The sequence below is a fragment of the Priapulus caudatus genome, unplaced genomic scaffold (assembly GCF_000485595.1).
Source record: "Priapulus caudatus unplaced genomic scaffold, Priapulus_caudatus-5.0.1 Scaffold644, whole genome shotgun sequence".
In the NCBI taxonomy this organism is placed as follows: Eukaryota; Metazoa; Priapulida; class Priapulimorpha; order Priapulimorphida; family Priapulidae; genus Priapulus; species Priapulus caudatus.
In genome coordinates, this window is record NW_014577705.1 from 137235 (window position 1) to 153561 (window position 16327).

Genomic DNA, 16327 nt, shown 5'->3' on the forward strand with positions numbered 1-16327 from the left:
TCTTATAGCATGCCGTGCATTTTATGAGCTACAATGCACAGGTGAAATTTCAAAAGCTAAATTTTGGTTAAAGAAGTTCAATGACCTCCTTAAATCTATTTCTATGCATCCTGACTTTGCTATAGGATTTATGTAACTGTCAGTATGTTACATGTAAGCGATGTGACTGCCAGTGCACTGCCAGTTGCCATGTGTGTGGTGGAGTACTGGTGGAGTTTTTGCCTGGCGTTAATATGTTACAGTGGCAGCTCTCTATTGCAATTTGAGCCTGTAGGCTGCCCGTAGGTAATGGATGAGTGCTTACCTTTCTGTCTTGCAAATAGTTGTTGCTACCTACGTACGGATGAGAGCTTCGCATCTATTAATCTGAAGACACTAAACGTACACGCCATCTCGTGGCAACTTTCACTACGATCCCCACGAACATTCCTTTGAGAGGTTCCTGATACATCCTGGTGCGATTCCACTTTTAGCGTGTTATGCAACACATTTCCTTCATTGGATCGAAAACAGGGTTTACTATGAATCCCACCACTCACCCCATAATTATAACCTAAATTAGCTGAAAATAACCCTAGAACCTAGAGTAAACTCTCCCTTTAAGTTAAGGAGTGAATGTTCCCCCTTCTTTTACACCTCTTGACCTTTGACCTTTGCCCCCCAGCTTCGACATCCCAACTCGTTTTCGGATTACCCCCCCACATCCCGAATATCGTGACCGTACGTCGAGCGGTTAAGATTTGTGCCCAACTGTTGACGGACGGACGCCCGGACGGACGCACGGACGGACGATCAAGCGATTCTACAAGCTGCATCTGACTATGTCAGATGAGCTAAAAATTGGGGGCCAGCCAAAGCCAGTCGCCGCGACTTTTGTCATTTGTCGTTACGGTCGGTCGCGGTCGCTGTCGCTGCAGTGTGTCTTGACGTGATGCGGCCACGATGCCGAGGCTCGCCGAGGATTGACACTTTGTGTCTTCCAATCACAGTCTATGCCGCGCCTCTCTCTTATAACTTTTAGGTACAATACTATTAGAGCATGGAATCGCAGATCTCAGGAACTAGGGCATTCTGCTAGACTAGAACGATTTCATACGCTAGAGTTTGGCACAAATACGAATATAACACGCTGTTTTGCGCACAGTGCTAAGTCCTTTTGTTGCATTTTCGCATATCTGTAAGCACAATAAGCCCCACCTTATTCGTTGATGGGCATGAATGGGGCGTCAACGACGTGAGCTGACTCCTGTACCTACTGCCAGCCCGTTGACTTTTCGTAAATAATGAAATGCCCGGCCGATGCATTTCGCATCAAAGAGAAAAAATTTCTGCATTTTCACTCGCTGTCGCAAGTCAATGAGTGCATCATTCAGTAAACATTTCGGCAAAAAAACTCGCTTCGGGAGCCAATGTTTACATGCCACAGCGCCATCTCTTGGATCATTTTGGATAGCCTCCAACATGTTTACTTCTTCCTTAGTTAAGTTAGTCCATGTTTCACTGTTATTTAGGAAGAAAGGTAAAACTGTGTATTCGCATAATTTCACTCTTGCTTAAAGTTCTATAGTATGATTTCCACAATTTTGCGCTTTTGCCCATGTAATGATTATTTCCCTACATTTTTCAGTTCGGACTCTTATCATAGCGTTATAACCTGCTATATCATTAATTAAATTCCCTAGGTATGAATATTTGGTGCATTTTTTGATTACTTGGTTGCCTATTAATCCCCTCGATCCTTTCTTTGTTTGTGAATTTTATGTAACCATTATATTTGTTTTGTTCATATTAAATTCTAATCTTTTTGATTTAGCTAATCTGGGGCTAAACCGACCAGGCTCTCCGACTGTTACACGTACATAGCATGACTGAGCATTTTTTTTACTGTTTTATAATCTCCAATTTCTAGAATATCGTCCATATAATCATTGTCATCTTCTAAAACTACAGAGCATCCGCTGACCGCTGTGGAGACGTGCGCCGAGCCTCGAATTTGGCGCACGTCTCCACTGCGGACAGCGCTTCATACTTGAAGTTTGAACATCCCCGCGGTCGCGTGCGCATATCCCGCGGAACTGCGCGTCTCATCCGCGCGCAGCGCTCAGGATCAACAGCAAAGCTGTGCCACGCAATCTTGTATCATGTCTCTCTGGATCTTAAACTAGAACTGGTAGTGGTAGTGGTATGACTAAGTATGACTGAGTAGGCCTATGACTATGAGTATGAACATCATACATGGGTCCCAATAAAACCAATGCGCCTAACACAACCCTATAACTCTAACCCTAATCCTAACCCTAACCATAACCCTAACCTATTATATTATTATAATATTATATTTATATTGATGTAAATGACATTGGTTTTATTGGGACCCATGTTCTCTATCCTTGAACTGGATGGACCGTGCTTACCGCTTCCATTTGGACCAATAACAGCGGTAAACCTCCGGAAAGGGCCTATCTTCTGTGTGCCTTTGTACGACTTGAAGTTATCAACTTCGATATACTTCAGATGTCCCATAATGGGCAACTCCTGAACCTGATAGCAAGTTCAAATTTACGTAGAATATAATATATTTCCTGCGGTATTATAAAAACATGTAATGGCGGGAAACAATACATAACCTAGTGGCGCCCTCAATTAATTGCGCGTATGACTGAGCAAAAGAGCATTCGTAAACAAGTGGGTGGTTCGTGTCCGTGTATTTCTCAGAAGTCAACCGCATGTCAACACTTATTTTGGGGATCTTTCTTTCCGAGGACCCGTTCTATTGTTAGTTAGCTTGTGCAATTTTAGGTAAATACATTATCTTCATGTTAGAGTTCATGTTTAAATAGTATAGTCACTGTGTAATTAATTACGTTCATGCACTGGAGTGGAGCCTTCGCAGCCCTGCCTCAGACTCGGTGACAGTATCAATACCCTACTATCAATAGTATCATACGTAAGACTAAGACTGACTAAGACTAAGACTAAGATTGTTAGCTCTAGTCTATAACTATATTACTAGAGCCCTTATCTCTGCCATAGGAGATGGCCTGTGGCAGAGCGAAGGGCTATAGTTCTAGAGCTACTTGAGTATGTACAACTCTTAGTGCCCCACTCAGTGATGGGCCTGCGGCAACTGTACGCGGGCTATAGTACTAGAGGCTAGAGCTATACATAATACTGGCTGTTTCTAGCATAGGCTGAGAGGGTCTATGACTCGCCTACTCCACTAACGAGTCTAGGGAGTCGCCTACGCCTACTCCCTAACCCGAACCCTAACCCTAACCCTAACTATATCAAATAGTTACCAGGGTACGTTCCGGCAGTACCCTGGGGGACATAGACCCTATCTATGAGCCTAGCTTAGCTATAACTGTAAGTACCATAAGCCAAATATGTACACTCTATACAATGTGTCAATGATTCCTATTCAGTCGGAAGAGATTATTTCTGGAAAATACTGCCCTTTGAGAAGTCGTGATTGGTCAATACAATGTATGTCAACATTTATTTTTAATAGGACAAAGAAGAACTTGAAAGAATGACACCGCAGTGGTGGACAGTTACCGTACATTTCTTGTCTGTTGAAATTTAATAAACTAATTTATTTTGAAATTTTATTTAAAACAGCAGAATCAGGACAGGTACTATTGCAGATCAGTTTAAAATTCTATTTTTTAATGCCTTCAACAGTTGGTATGATAGCAGATAGGGTGCCCAGCTATGTATATCTGAAGTTAGTCTATTATTCATGCAAGGCGTGCAATTTTTCTTTTATCTCCAGGTTCAAATGTAAAGAATACGCAGCGTGTACAAGTTCATGATGGACATTCTGGAGAAACCACCAGCAGGACATGTGCTGGATGATACACAACCATTGTCCTGTATTATCGAAGCAGCTCAAACCGTACAAGGACACACTGTTAGTACACACCCCCTAACATTATGACACTGTCAACCCTGTGCTAGTATGTACACTTCTAAAAAATGACCTGCCATCTTTAAAGGCTACTTGCTGTTTATTATGAGCTACTGCTATATACATGTGTGCCCGTACCTTTAATTAGATTAAGAGGCAGAAGCACAGGGATGACCTTGCCTTTTTTCCTTCTTGCTCATACTCTCTATATATGGGTATTTGAAGTAATAGTTTGTTTAATATTGAGAAATTCCATTTTTGAAGGACTATGTGATCAAAGTTCAAAGAGGACCAATTCCGGAGAATTGCTGGCGTGTCACACGCCGCTACAGTGACTTCGCTAGCCTTAATGCTACCCTACAAACATACAGCATTGACCTTTCTCTGCCATCGAAAAAGGTGTTTGGCAACCTGGACCGGGAGTTTGTAGCTGAGCGACAGCAGGGTCTACAGGTATAAGCTATAAGTGTTGGCTGTTATTTCTGAAACGTTATTTAAAGATTTGATGTAATTATGCATTACCAGATATCGCTGTCACGTTGGAGTTTATTGCAAACTATATATATGCATTCTATGTAGATACAAGTATATCGTATACAGTGCCATTAGCACGAGCTTGTAACTACTCGCTGTAGGGTGGTTCGATTTGGTCATTGATGTATGTTTAGGTTATACATGTACTATGTGTTTATTATGTAAAGGTGTGCTACTTTAGTTTATTGTAAACTTTCTGCTCTGGCTACGTAACGTAGCAAGTCTAGCTGTACCAAGACTTGAACCATTTTTATAGCCGTGCTAATGATATGGTATGACTATGTAACCATGTGCTGGTGATGATTTCAGAATTTACTACTTTTTCCAGTCATACTTGGATGCACTCGCTGGCCATCTGATGGTGTCGTCCAACATTCTTGTGAAGAAGTTCCTAGATCCAGAAAGCTATGCAATAAACTACCAAGGTTAGATGATGAATGTGACAGGCTTGGAAGGCCAGCAATGTCCTCTGTTCAATTAATAGATATTACTGGCAGTGTTTAGGAACATAGCATGTTTTCTGAAAATTGTGTGCCATGTAGTGTGAGACCATCGCTGTGCATCATTGTACTTTGTTGGGAGTACACTGTCCATCGAGCATTTTCACACAAGTACCTACCTGATACCAGATGCTGTGGTACTATATACGATATATATATATGCTGTGAGTTTTTTCACAGTGGTAAAGCAGCAAGATAGCTAGACTCCTTTACAACAATTCTTTCATTCTCTTTCCCACACGGCAGGACAGAGGCGAAGTTATTTTATCATTAAACTTCATTAACCAGCGTGAAGGCATTCCAGATGCTACTGAGTCATTCATGAAGAGTTTTTCTCTATTTACAGAGAGCGCATTGCAGCATGTGTCCATGTTCTTTCGTTCAGAACCAAAGTGGGAGATGTCAGAAGTTCAGCAGGATATAGGTGAGTGAGAAAGTTTTAGATCTAGCAAAATATTCTTAGAGTAATGTGATGCCGGTCATGTTTGTCTGTAACGTTAACCCTGTGCGACTGTGTTGATCAAACTAGGGCTTCATAGACAGGTTCCTGTTCAATAGTGCCTGCTCTATCAGAAATGGTTTCAATGTATAACTGCCACCAAAGGGTAAATCCAACATTGTCCTTCATAGGCAGATGTCTGTTTTCTCGATGTCTTTGCTAACACGGGTTTTACGTCTGAAGTAATTGAAGATTTTGTGTAGCTGGGCATACCTATTATAAGCATTAGCATTGTTCAAATCATTAAATAGTAGTTTCCTTCATTGTGCTGATAGAGTAAAAGGATTTAGGTATGTCTTGTAAAATACTCAGCCTATGTTATACAACTGTTATTCTACTGTGTAAAATTACTGATCTAATGTATATTTTTTGATAAAATCTGTCATTAATTGTGTAACATAGCAGGCAGGCTGTGATCCAGTTAATTTGTAAATGGCTGGTTGTTTAAAACATTTTGTGGGTGTGTAAAAAATGCCAAATTTTTATATCATTTTTAGGCTGGAGAATCAAAAAACAGTATTTCATGGTAAAACATGTAGATAGACCAAAACACAGACAACTACTGACCTGGGTAAGTTTAACAGTTGGACGTGTATGTTGTAAACATTATTGGTTATCAATGTGACACTATTTTATCAAGTTACAATATCAAGACTTGTTTTTCAAACTCCCAACATACTATTTATATAAGCATGGCACATTCCTAAAGTTTGTTTTGTTTGGAGTGTGCATGACACATCTTTACTATTAACCATGTGTCTCTTGTTATAGGCAAGTTTAGGACCTGACAACTTTCTCTCTACAAAAGATCTGGATTCGATAATGCGACTTTTGCCCTCTTTGAAAGTAAGATTCATTGCTCAGTTTGTAAGGCCTCAATGCATCTGTGCAAGAGTAGATAATAACACAAGAGTGAGACACCTGATTCCCGCATTTTTAACCGATTTTTCTCATCAAAATTTGCCACCAATAAAGAAGCAAGTGTATACGTTCCTCAGCTTATTATGACCACTAATCACTCACCTTCGTGGTACTGATATTCGTTTACATATATTTGCTAGCGTATTGCTGTAAATCGTAATCTTGCACGAGCTGAATTCGATCAATTTACCGCTAAAATGGCGCTATTGTTGTGACCTGTCAAGACAATTTCTGAAGCTATAGTGGCGCCAATATTTAGCAACGAACGATTTCCAAATCATTCGTGCCCCGATAGGGGTTTAATGTACTTGATTACCTGCGCGTGCGTAATGTGATACTTACTGCAAACTACTACAGAGAATATTGTTATTATTGTATTATTACTTATGTAAGATAGTATGTCAATTTCTTGTGTTGCGATCACAATAACTGAGCGCGTCTTGCGGTTCTTCACGAGATCAAAATTCGAAATTTAGATTGTCTCTCAACCCTATCGGGGCACGAATGATTTGGAAACCGTCCATTGCTAAATATTGGTGCCACTATAGCTTCAGAAATTGTCTTAACAGGTCACAACAATAGCGCCATTTTAGCGGTAAATTGATCGAATTCAGCTCGTGCAAGATTACGATTTATAGCAATACGCTAGCAAATATATGTAAACGAATATCAGTTCCACGAAGGTGAGTGATTAGTGGTCATAATAAGCTGAGGAACGTATACACTTGCTTCTTTATTGGTGGCAAATTTTGATGAGAAAAATCGGTTAAAAATGCGGGATCGCTTCTTTATTGGTGGCAAATTTTGATGAGAAAAATCGGTTAAAAATGCGGGAATCGGGTGTCACACTCTAGTGTTATTATCTACTCTTGATCTGTAGTAATTTTGTACAGTATGTAATTTTTGTTCTCTATTGCACAAGGGATCACCTCAGTGTGCCATATAAACATGTAACATATACTACATGGCTGCTTCGTTTCAGCATCCATTTATTCTCCCGATCACATTCGCGATGGCAAATGAAAATGGAGGCCTAGCCATTAGGACCTACATTTCTGAGGGAACTCTACGTGACCGTGTATACAAGGTAAGGCAGCTAGTCATGCAAAGTCTCCTAACAGTTAAAAGCGAGATGATTACAAACGGATTGGATGAGGATCAATGTTTGACATGCTAATATCAGGAGTGAATAATAATAATAATAATCTATTATTATTCACTCCTGTTAATATGTAATCAGTGAGCCTGTTTTTCAGCAGCATTAGGTGCTTTGCAGCTATACTATGAACATATTTATACTATATTATGAGATAGATATGTATAGGCATGTATAGACACAAATGTGTTCTTGGTTATACTATTAGTAGCAGCATTGTTCACTTTTCAGACAAGACCCAGGCAACCATACCTGAAGAAGTATGGAAAGCCAAAGAGTGTTACTCCGTTGCCACAGAACGAAATTAAGACCTTTGGGAGACAGATCTTAGAAGCACTAAAGTTCCTCCATGACAAAGGTCTACCCTATGGTAAGTGCTTGGTATTATTGCTGCTCATGGCAAGAAATGTCATGGATGTTCTAAACCAACTCACTGCAATAATTACGCATTAGAGTACTTGATAATAGAGAGTAGGAAAAGCGTTGTTGTTAAGGTATGGTTGCGGCCTTATTTATGAGAAACTCTTAAAAGTATAGATATGGGTGTGTGTATGCATCCTTGTGTGCATACGTACATGCATGTGTGTTTTCTTACCATTTTGCATGTTAAATCTTTTTTAGGGCATTTGCATGCGGGAAACGTAATAATAGATAATGGATCCTGCAAGCTACTGGATGTGGAGAATCACTTGCTAGGCCTGCCTGGCTTCTACCGATCTTACATCACTCTGCTGAAACGTGCCTCGGTAATAACACAAGTACTTAGTTAGTTCTTAGGTACCTTTCTGTGGACGTAACTATGTCAGTAAATGCAAAGATTCACAGTTTGAAATAATGCATATCTGTACAGTGCGTTAAGTTTAAGAAATACTCACACCAGGTCAATGGTATTGCAGATTTAACAGTTTACCAGAACAAGCCTAAATTATCTGTCGAACAACACTATGGAATACCTTTTTTATTCGTCTGTAAAGTGAAACTATACAAATAGATAAACAAATGTATATGTCATGTATTTGTATATTGAAATCGTTTCATGGTAACAGCACACTGGTCAGGTAAGGAAAACGTGACAAAATACTATTGACAGAGTGTGAAGATGAAAACAACATGTTAGAGCTTTAGTACTAGAAGCACTGCATTTTATACTTGTAGCTTGACTGCTAGCACTCACCTTATATGTACCTCACAATATAAGTTCCTAACTCGATGTGATTAGCTACAATAACTGACGTTCTGTAGAAGATTATCATGTTAGAATATCTCTTTTTCATTATGCAGTTGTGCATTGCATTGCAGAGCACTGAAGCCATTGATGTGTATTGTTTTGGGCACGTGCTGTATGAGATGGCTGTGGGCACGCCACTCGCTTCAGCTACCTGTGATAGCCTACCAAGCTGCTGCTCCCCTCAAGTTCGTAAGTACCCCGCAAGAAATTACAGCTCTCTCTCTCTCTCTCTCTCTCTCTCTCTCTCTCTCTCTTCTCTCTCTCTCTCTCTCTCTCTCTCTCTCTCTTCTCTCTCTCTCTCTCTCTCTTCTCTCTCTCTTTCTCCTCTCTCTCGTCTTCTCTCTCTCTCTCTCTCTCTCGTTCTCTGCTCCTCTGTCTCTTTCTGTCATCTCGTGTCTCTCTGTCTCTACTAGTCTTTCTCTGTTTTCCTCTGTCTCTCTAGTCTCTCTGTCTGTTTCTGTCTTTCCTGTCTCTTCTCTCTCTCTCTCTGGTCTTTCTCTCTCTCTCTCTCTCGCTCTCTCGTATCTCGCTCTCTCTCTCTCTCTCTCAGCATGGTTCTCTTGCCAATAAGTTACTTGGTTGGGCAAAATTATGAAATCATGAAGAGGGAGCATAGTTGTGGTTCTGCTGGCAATGTTTTAAACCCTGTTACTTGGAATGTTGGCAATTACAATATTCACAGCAATGGGACAAAGGAATGTGCATTTGCAACATCACGCATAAATTTCCCGGGAAAGGGTGCTGGACTCCCGTCCGCACATAGTGCCTTATTCAATCGCAACATGGCCACGCCTTTTGCTAAACCTTGCATCCACTACGTCGGGGTTGAAAGTTCTGACAGAATATTAGTAAACTAGTTTCTGTCTCGTGCAAAGTCTGACACTGGTATGTGTGTGTGTCTGTGTGTTGTCAGGGTCGGTACTGGAGATGGTGCTGACCTCTGAAGCACTGCGGACCGGTCTTCCCGATGTTGCTACTCTCATCGCCCAGCCGTGAGTATTGCGACAGAGCCACATGATATCAAGAGCGATCGTATTTGTTGAATGATTGTGCATTGCTGCTATAGGCCAGAGGCCCGTTATCAGAAACATCATAACCAGTTTTGTTTACCATAAGTCTAATATGTCGTCACTTTTGCAGGAAACGTGACTTTGTGCCATTTTATGCCATTATAGATTCATGATATAAGCTGTTTTGTTGTTTATGACAATCGTGCGCTGCTGGCTACACTCGTGCCATCTAGTAGTACTTTATGTTAATTCTGAATCAAATTCCTGAGCACTAATACAGTTTTTAACACATTTTAACTGTTTAAACATCATGATACAACCGGGCGAAACGACTGAGTTTCCATGTGAGTTTTCTGGCAACCAGATTAGAATTTTCTCTCGTGTAGTTTGTTCAGCGATGTGCCGGTATCATACTTGGAGAAGCCGCAGATGAAGGTTTCCTCGCGGCTCAGAGAAGCCATTCAGAAATCAAAGGAAGCCATGGAGACACGGTTAAAAGAAGAGAAGAAAGCGGTGAGGCATTTTTGAAACTTCACTTCCTGAACTTATACTTCAAAATCAAATTAGGAATGTGTTGAAAAGTTATTCACGAAAATTTTGATCACGATGTGGTAATATTGTTGGTTGTTCATCGTTGTTTAGATAACGCAGCATAAACGGATTTCCAAGGCACAAGCAAAACACATGTCAGAAGAAGAAAAGAAAAAACGAAAGAAGGTTTGTAGGCTTAAACACGGTTAGGCCTCTATTGTCAGCTTCTGTTTCTACAATCTTCTAGATTAAATATTGATTATAACTAAATATTTTAATGTTTTGTCTTTATCTATCTATCTAACACTAACTGGCAATCATAGGTAGAAACAAATAAGTGATCTGAGTAACTGATATGAATTTGTTTAGACAAATTACTAAGTACTAAGTTTGTGTAATTAAATTTGCATTATTTGATTTAATGCATGCGCACACGTAAGAAGTGAGGCTTGTAAGCATTGGCATTACCTTCCCTTGTGCTCACATGTAATTGTTATTGCGATGATCTAGAAAGCACTGTCTGCAGCAAGGATTGCACAGAACTCGAGTTCAGAGCAGGTGAATGGCGGAGTGAGTGGTGACAGCTCCAGCAGCCGGTCCACGACTCCACAGATGGCAGGTACATATTCCACCGCATCAGGTTGCCTTACAAGACCTCCCTATCTTTACTTATGCCACTGGTGGCAGGTACATATTAAATCATGTAAAATTACCTCACAAGACCTCTCCATCTATACATATGCCACTGGTGGCAGGTACATATTCCATCACGTGAAATTATTTCACGATCCCCCACTGTCTTTACCTATTTCCTGGGTAAATTTACTGTCGCATGATTTGATTTTGATTTGCTTTGGATTTGCACATATACGTACGTTATATATGATCATTCACATTTGGTATGGTGAGATAATAGCCAACAAATGCTAAAATATTGTCACTGCTGGTGTCCAAGCTGCTTTCCTACCTGCACACACAACCGTGTCTAGCCTGCAAAAAGGTGCTAGGAGTGATATCATATATGCTGCTACTACTATTATAATTACTGCAATACTGATATTATTATACTCCTCATGATGTTCATAGGTGATCCGGTAGAGGTGCTGACAATTTATCAGTGTACATGTACACGGATTTGATGGATTTATCCCTAGTCAAGAATGAGCATAATATGATTAGTAGGCTAGGCTATATGATAAGTCAGGTAGGCTTTTGAATCTGCAACATGAGCTAAATTTTCACAAAAAGCCATTGTTCTGTTGAAAGCTGTGTTGAAATTGCTATAACTTGTAGACTCTGTAAATACTGTCTAAAGTTGTCTCTATATGTGCTAACCTAATTTTAGCTAGTTAACTACTACTGTGTTACATTCTATATCCGTCTAGTGTGGTCAAACGTATATTAATACATTATTGGGCTGTCACTTTTCTTGGTCTTTCGCTAAATTATTACCAATTTTCACACATTTTTTTGGTCATTAACGGCATAAACTTATGTATAGTTAATCCCATGCTTAAGTTCTTGCTACAGGGGATACCGGTAGCCTTCAGAATTATTCCCATTCGGGATAGATGAGTATTCACCTATGTGCCCAACCCGCATTTTTCTCATGCTGCATTACACTGCCATGAAACTTGCAACATGAACAGCAAGCTGGCTGATACTTATGTGAAGTGGATGCTGTTTACTGTAGTAGCATTATAGCAGCTGCTAGACTCTTAGTGGTTTGTAAAGATTTTGCAATTCTGAAGTTTTTAACTGGGGAAAATAACTACAGAGGTTTTAGCAGCTGTCAATAAAATTGATAATCTATTCATCTGATCGCATTTTTAACCTTGAACGGTGTAAGTAGGCAACGTGCGAGTCATTATTTAACGTTTATACATCGCTTGCAGGCATGAAAACGTGAACTATTTGCGCCAGGCAATTTAAAGGATCATAGGTTTGAAAGGTTTTATACATATTCTACTACTAGTCTACTATTACTACTACCACTACTCGTAGATACCAGGCATGCTGACTGTCAACAGACATTTTCTGTCATGTCTATGTTTAGCTGTTATAGTGCACATAGGTTGCAAGTTGGGGTTTGTTACAGTTTCGTTCAACGTGCGTAGATCAGTGAGATCGGTAGATCGAGTATGTAGGCATGTGGAGAGTTGGTGTTTTTTTCGATACAGCATCATGGAAAATCTGTGCATGCTGGTTGCATTCATTAGATAATCCAATATGTTAATACTCCCTACATCTTAATAGTCCAATGTGATGAAGGTCAGAGGACACCTACCAAGCCCGATGTACTGTTGAAAACCACTGTGGGACATTTTCATGTTTACAGTATCAATGACTATTTACATCTGTAACACATCGCTCATTCACCGAGAAATAAACAGTTAAACTAGAATTTTTTTTTGCCAAAATCAAGCTTGCTATGTCCTAATGTACGCTGAAACACAAGTTGACATTAGACTAGATTACCCTTACTAGCACTGATGTATTGTAGTGTGGACGGCTGCCCATTCATCATTGGTAGTATTACTCCTTAAACATGTTAAAACGCCTGCCATTGGTCATATACACCCAATCTTTATAATTCTTATGCCGTACCTGATACATGGATATAGTTGGCAGGATGGGTGGATATCAATGGAAGATTCTTTTCTTCTTAGTACTCGGAGAAGGGTATCCAGTTCTTTATGCGATAAGGTGGATTTTACTGGGTCATTGGAAATGTCCATACTTTCTGTCGTAGTATGCTGGTGTGAGGAATTCCTTCTTAGCTCACCCTTCTAGTAACATGGTGGAAGAGGCTATACTTGGCACTGGTATGTTTGGTTCTACGTACCACGTACACTCCTATGATCTGACCTTTGGTGTTTTATTCTTGCACGTTGATAACTTTTCTCTACCCCTTTACAGTTTCTATCCGTCACTTACTTTGTGTGTTCACTTTGCACGTGAAAAGCAGTTTTAATCTATCCATTTATTCTAGGTTACGCTAGTGTCCTCAGGGGTTAATAATGACAAATTTGTCATTATTAACCCCTGGTATCGTGTAAGTATCAGGCGATTGATATTAGCAGGTTGTCATGCGTTTGTATAGGTTTTCTTAAATGTGGTCTCATATTCTCTCGTTATTTTTTTAACATAAACTCGGTATCTGTGGTTTATGTTTTGATTGAGATGCGTTGTTGTTAACTCAGGTCACCCTAGTATCGCTAAAAGGTCTATGTCCCCCAGGGTACTATCGGAGGGTACCCTGGGTACGGTTCGATATATCGGAACGTATCCTGGTACTATCTAATATGCCGGATCGTACCTCGCCTACTCCACTAACAAGTCTAGGGAGTCGCCTACGCCTACTCCCTAACCCTGACCGTAACCCTAACCCTAACTCTAACCCTAACCATATCAGATAGTTACCAGGGTACGTTCCGATATATCGAACCGTAGCCAGGGTACCCTCCGATAGTACCCTGGGGGACATAGACCCTATGAGCACTAGTATCTAATCCCTCATAACACATACGACACGCCATGGAATCTCGAATGTTTTATGGAGATGATGGCATAAACGTATTGTTTTCAGTAGTGCAAAGGTTTTAGGCGTATTAGCCGGAGTTTTATCATTGAATATTCTCTAGCGAAAGAAAATTGATGGTACATAATCAATAAACAATACAGTTATCCATCTTGTGTGCCGACTTCACGTGCAGTGACGGCGGGTGAACACAAGTGTAGAAACGTACAGTGTCGTATGTGGAATGTAAATGAATAAACACCTGCAGGTTTAGCTCGGTGAAAGTTTCATTCGGATCGATGATTTACGTGACCGTCAGGTAACATTTGTTGGAATTCTCATTGTTTTTGTCTACAACGTATATTTCTTCTGACATTTTCAGGTACACTCAGCCCCACACCGCAGGTTTTGACACCCCCTCTGCCTCCCCCACCGCCTGGAACCCTACCCGCTCCCATCTCCCAGCCCTCCCAGCCCAGTGCCATCCCTGTCAGCTCACCAACCCTGCCTTCCAGCGACCGTGGCGCCCTCTTAGGATCTATACAAGGCTTTAGTAAATCTGCACTGAAAAAGGCAGAGACAGAGGACAAGAGTGCTCCGCGGATGTAGAGGTGTTGGTGCGTCGCGTGTGGCGCAGTACCAGCCATACGACTCTCTGTGTGGTTAGATACCTTAAACAGACAGTAAGCGAAGGTAGAGATCTGACCAGGCAATCATGTTCGTCATTATGGATGACGTCATCATCTCTTTATAGCGAGTGAGAGTGCGAACAAAGTAAAATCTTTCGGTTGCAAGGACCATCAGTGTCGTTAGCAAAACCTAGATTTCGCTGAGTGATTGTTGGTTTTATTACAAGTTTGGACGTAGTACTTGCGAATATAATTATAGAGTCCAATGGTTTCTGAATTACCGATCGCACAAGTTTTTAATCGTTTGTTTATTACCCTATAACCACCGTTTTATTGTTATAAGAAGTTTAACTTGTAATTACCAATATTTAGGAGTGTTGAACAGCAAATGTGTGAAACGTTTAATGTATGTTGTGAAAATTCCAAGAGCTTTGTTGTGAGTCTGAGAGTCAGAGAGTAGAGGATCTACTCGAGTATTGTTGGTTGTTAATTAATAGCTGAGATATTTTGATTATATGTTGTAAGTAAGAAAGAGTTTCCGTAACATTGTTACTTATTACAGCAGGCGCGTATCTGTAATCGCCTTGTAGACATGGAAAAGTAGACTGTTTTGAAGCTGGCTTTAAGCGGTTCTGACTGCGCATGCGTATAGAGGGGTTATTGCAAACTATGGTAACCACGTAGGCGGGATGTCTCTGCTATTGGATAACTGAACTATTATCTGCAGTTGTGCTCGGCACACGAGAGAAAAACATAGTTTATTTTTTATCTGTGCAAAAAAAACGAATAAAACAAACGCGATGTGGGCAGGCGTGTGTTGCATATGCAAGGCGTGCATAAACGCGTGCGGCTTCACGCTGAACGCCCTATCGTGTTTGTTACACTGTGACTGCGTCTAGTGTATGTTGAATCTATGATCGCTAGCGGTAGCTCTTGCGCACTACTTAATAACTATGTTTGTCATGTTGCTAGAAGTTAGGTTAAGTGTTGTTACCGCATTTCGCGGCTTATAGGAAGCTTTTTTTCCTAGAAAATGTCTCGAAAATCTTCCTGCCATCCTTTAAGCAGGTCGGTGTGTAGCAGGCAGGATTAATGCTAAGATGTTTAGCTAAGGTACGGTATATTATACACCTCCGCGGAATAGCCACAGTAGATATTGCACAGTGCTGACAGTGCGGGGGGCTTATTAAAATACAGCGAATATGGGGGGATACTATCAAGAGCGTATTAAGAAGAAGCTTCTTAATACGCTCTTGATAATATAATATATTATATGGAATATAGAATATAATAGTATTAATGCACTTATGTCGAATACAAGAGTGCGCCCTTAATTATGTTGAGCACAGACCTGGTAGTAGGCAGGGCTATTATGTAGTCAAGCCTTTTCCTCGTATTATTATTAACTTCTAAATTTAAGCGCGGTCTATCGCAGCGTCTTGTAAGCTCAGAAATAGGTTACTGCCGACGCTTCCGCATGCTACCACATTATCACTATACTGCCCCGTGATATATTAGCCTTTCCGCCTGATTTTATTGAGCGTCATACACAGTTGGACACCGGTAGACGCCTTTACATACCACGGGGAGACGTGAAGTGTCATATCTTATACACTGCAGCTGGTGAGCCGTGCGTAGCGGCCGCTAGCCCAAGAATATAACGTGTATGTATATATTGCTCTCAGCCGCCTAGTACTGCCATGACAGATATATTACCATGAACATATATATCTATATATTTATTCGCGCGCCGATAGTCAGTATAGCATAGGAACAATATCGCTCCAGTCTGTTTGTCTGTCCGCTTTCTCTCATCCGTTTCCCGCTCAAACGGCGGCCAGCAGACGCAAGGCATCTTTTCTTTGCTGCTTCGTTTCCAACGAATATAT

General features: G+C 40.6%; 2 protein-coding genes across 7 annotated transcripts in view; one reads left to right on the top strand and one right to left on the bottom strand.

Annotated features, from left to right (window-relative positions):
* LOC106812403 (structural maintenance of chromosomes protein 1A-like) overlaps window positions 1-2629 on the bottom strand; it is a 40018-nt gene extending 37389 nt beyond the window's left edge. Inside the window, exon 1 of the mRNA XM_014816272.1 lies at window positions 2415-2629. Within this exon, the coding sequence (XP_014671758.1) occupies window positions 2415-2523 (109 nt within the window). The 5' untranslated portion in view covers window positions 2524-2629. The remainder of the gene's footprint in view (window positions 1-2414) is intronic.
* Window positions 2630-2679: 50 nt separating this feature from the next.
* Window positions 2680-16327, top strand: part of LOC106812407 (PX domain-containing protein kinase-like protein) — a 29255-nt gene continuing 15607 nt past the window's right edge. Inside the window, exons 1-17 of one of the 6 annotated variants that reach the window (XM_014816280.1) lie at window positions 2680-2799; window positions 3776-3913; window positions 4175-4363; window positions 4773-4869; window positions 5291-5368; window positions 5941-6014; window positions 6215-6289; window positions 7347-7451; window positions 7752-7890; window positions 8142-8266; window positions 8820-8937; window positions 9662-9740; window positions 10145-10271; window positions 10401-10475; window positions 10800-10908; window positions 12185-12231; window positions 14192-14285. In XM_014816280.1, coding sequence (XP_014671766.1) covers window positions 3812-3913; window positions 4175-4363; window positions 4773-4869; window positions 5291-5368; window positions 5941-6014; window positions 6215-6289; window positions 7347-7451; window positions 7752-7890; window positions 8142-8266; window positions 8820-8937; window positions 9662-9740; window positions 10145-10271; window positions 10401-10475; window positions 10800-10908; window positions 12185-12198 — 1506 coding nt within the window. In that variant the 5' untranslated portion in view covers window positions 2680-2799; window positions 3776-3811 and the 3' untranslated portion in view covers window positions 12199-12231; window positions 14192-14285. Of the gene's footprint in view, window positions 2800-3775; window positions 3914-4174; window positions 4364-4772; window positions 4870-5290; window positions 5369-5940; window positions 6015-6214; window positions 6290-7346; window positions 7452-7751; window positions 7891-8141; window positions 8267-8819; window positions 8938-9661; window positions 9741-10144; window positions 10272-10400; window positions 10476-10799; window positions 10909-12184; window positions 12241-14191; window positions 16322-16327 lie in introns of those variants that run through there. The other 5 variants (XM_014816281.1, XR_001394329.1, XR_001394330.1 and 2 more) reach the window with 5 other exon arrangements.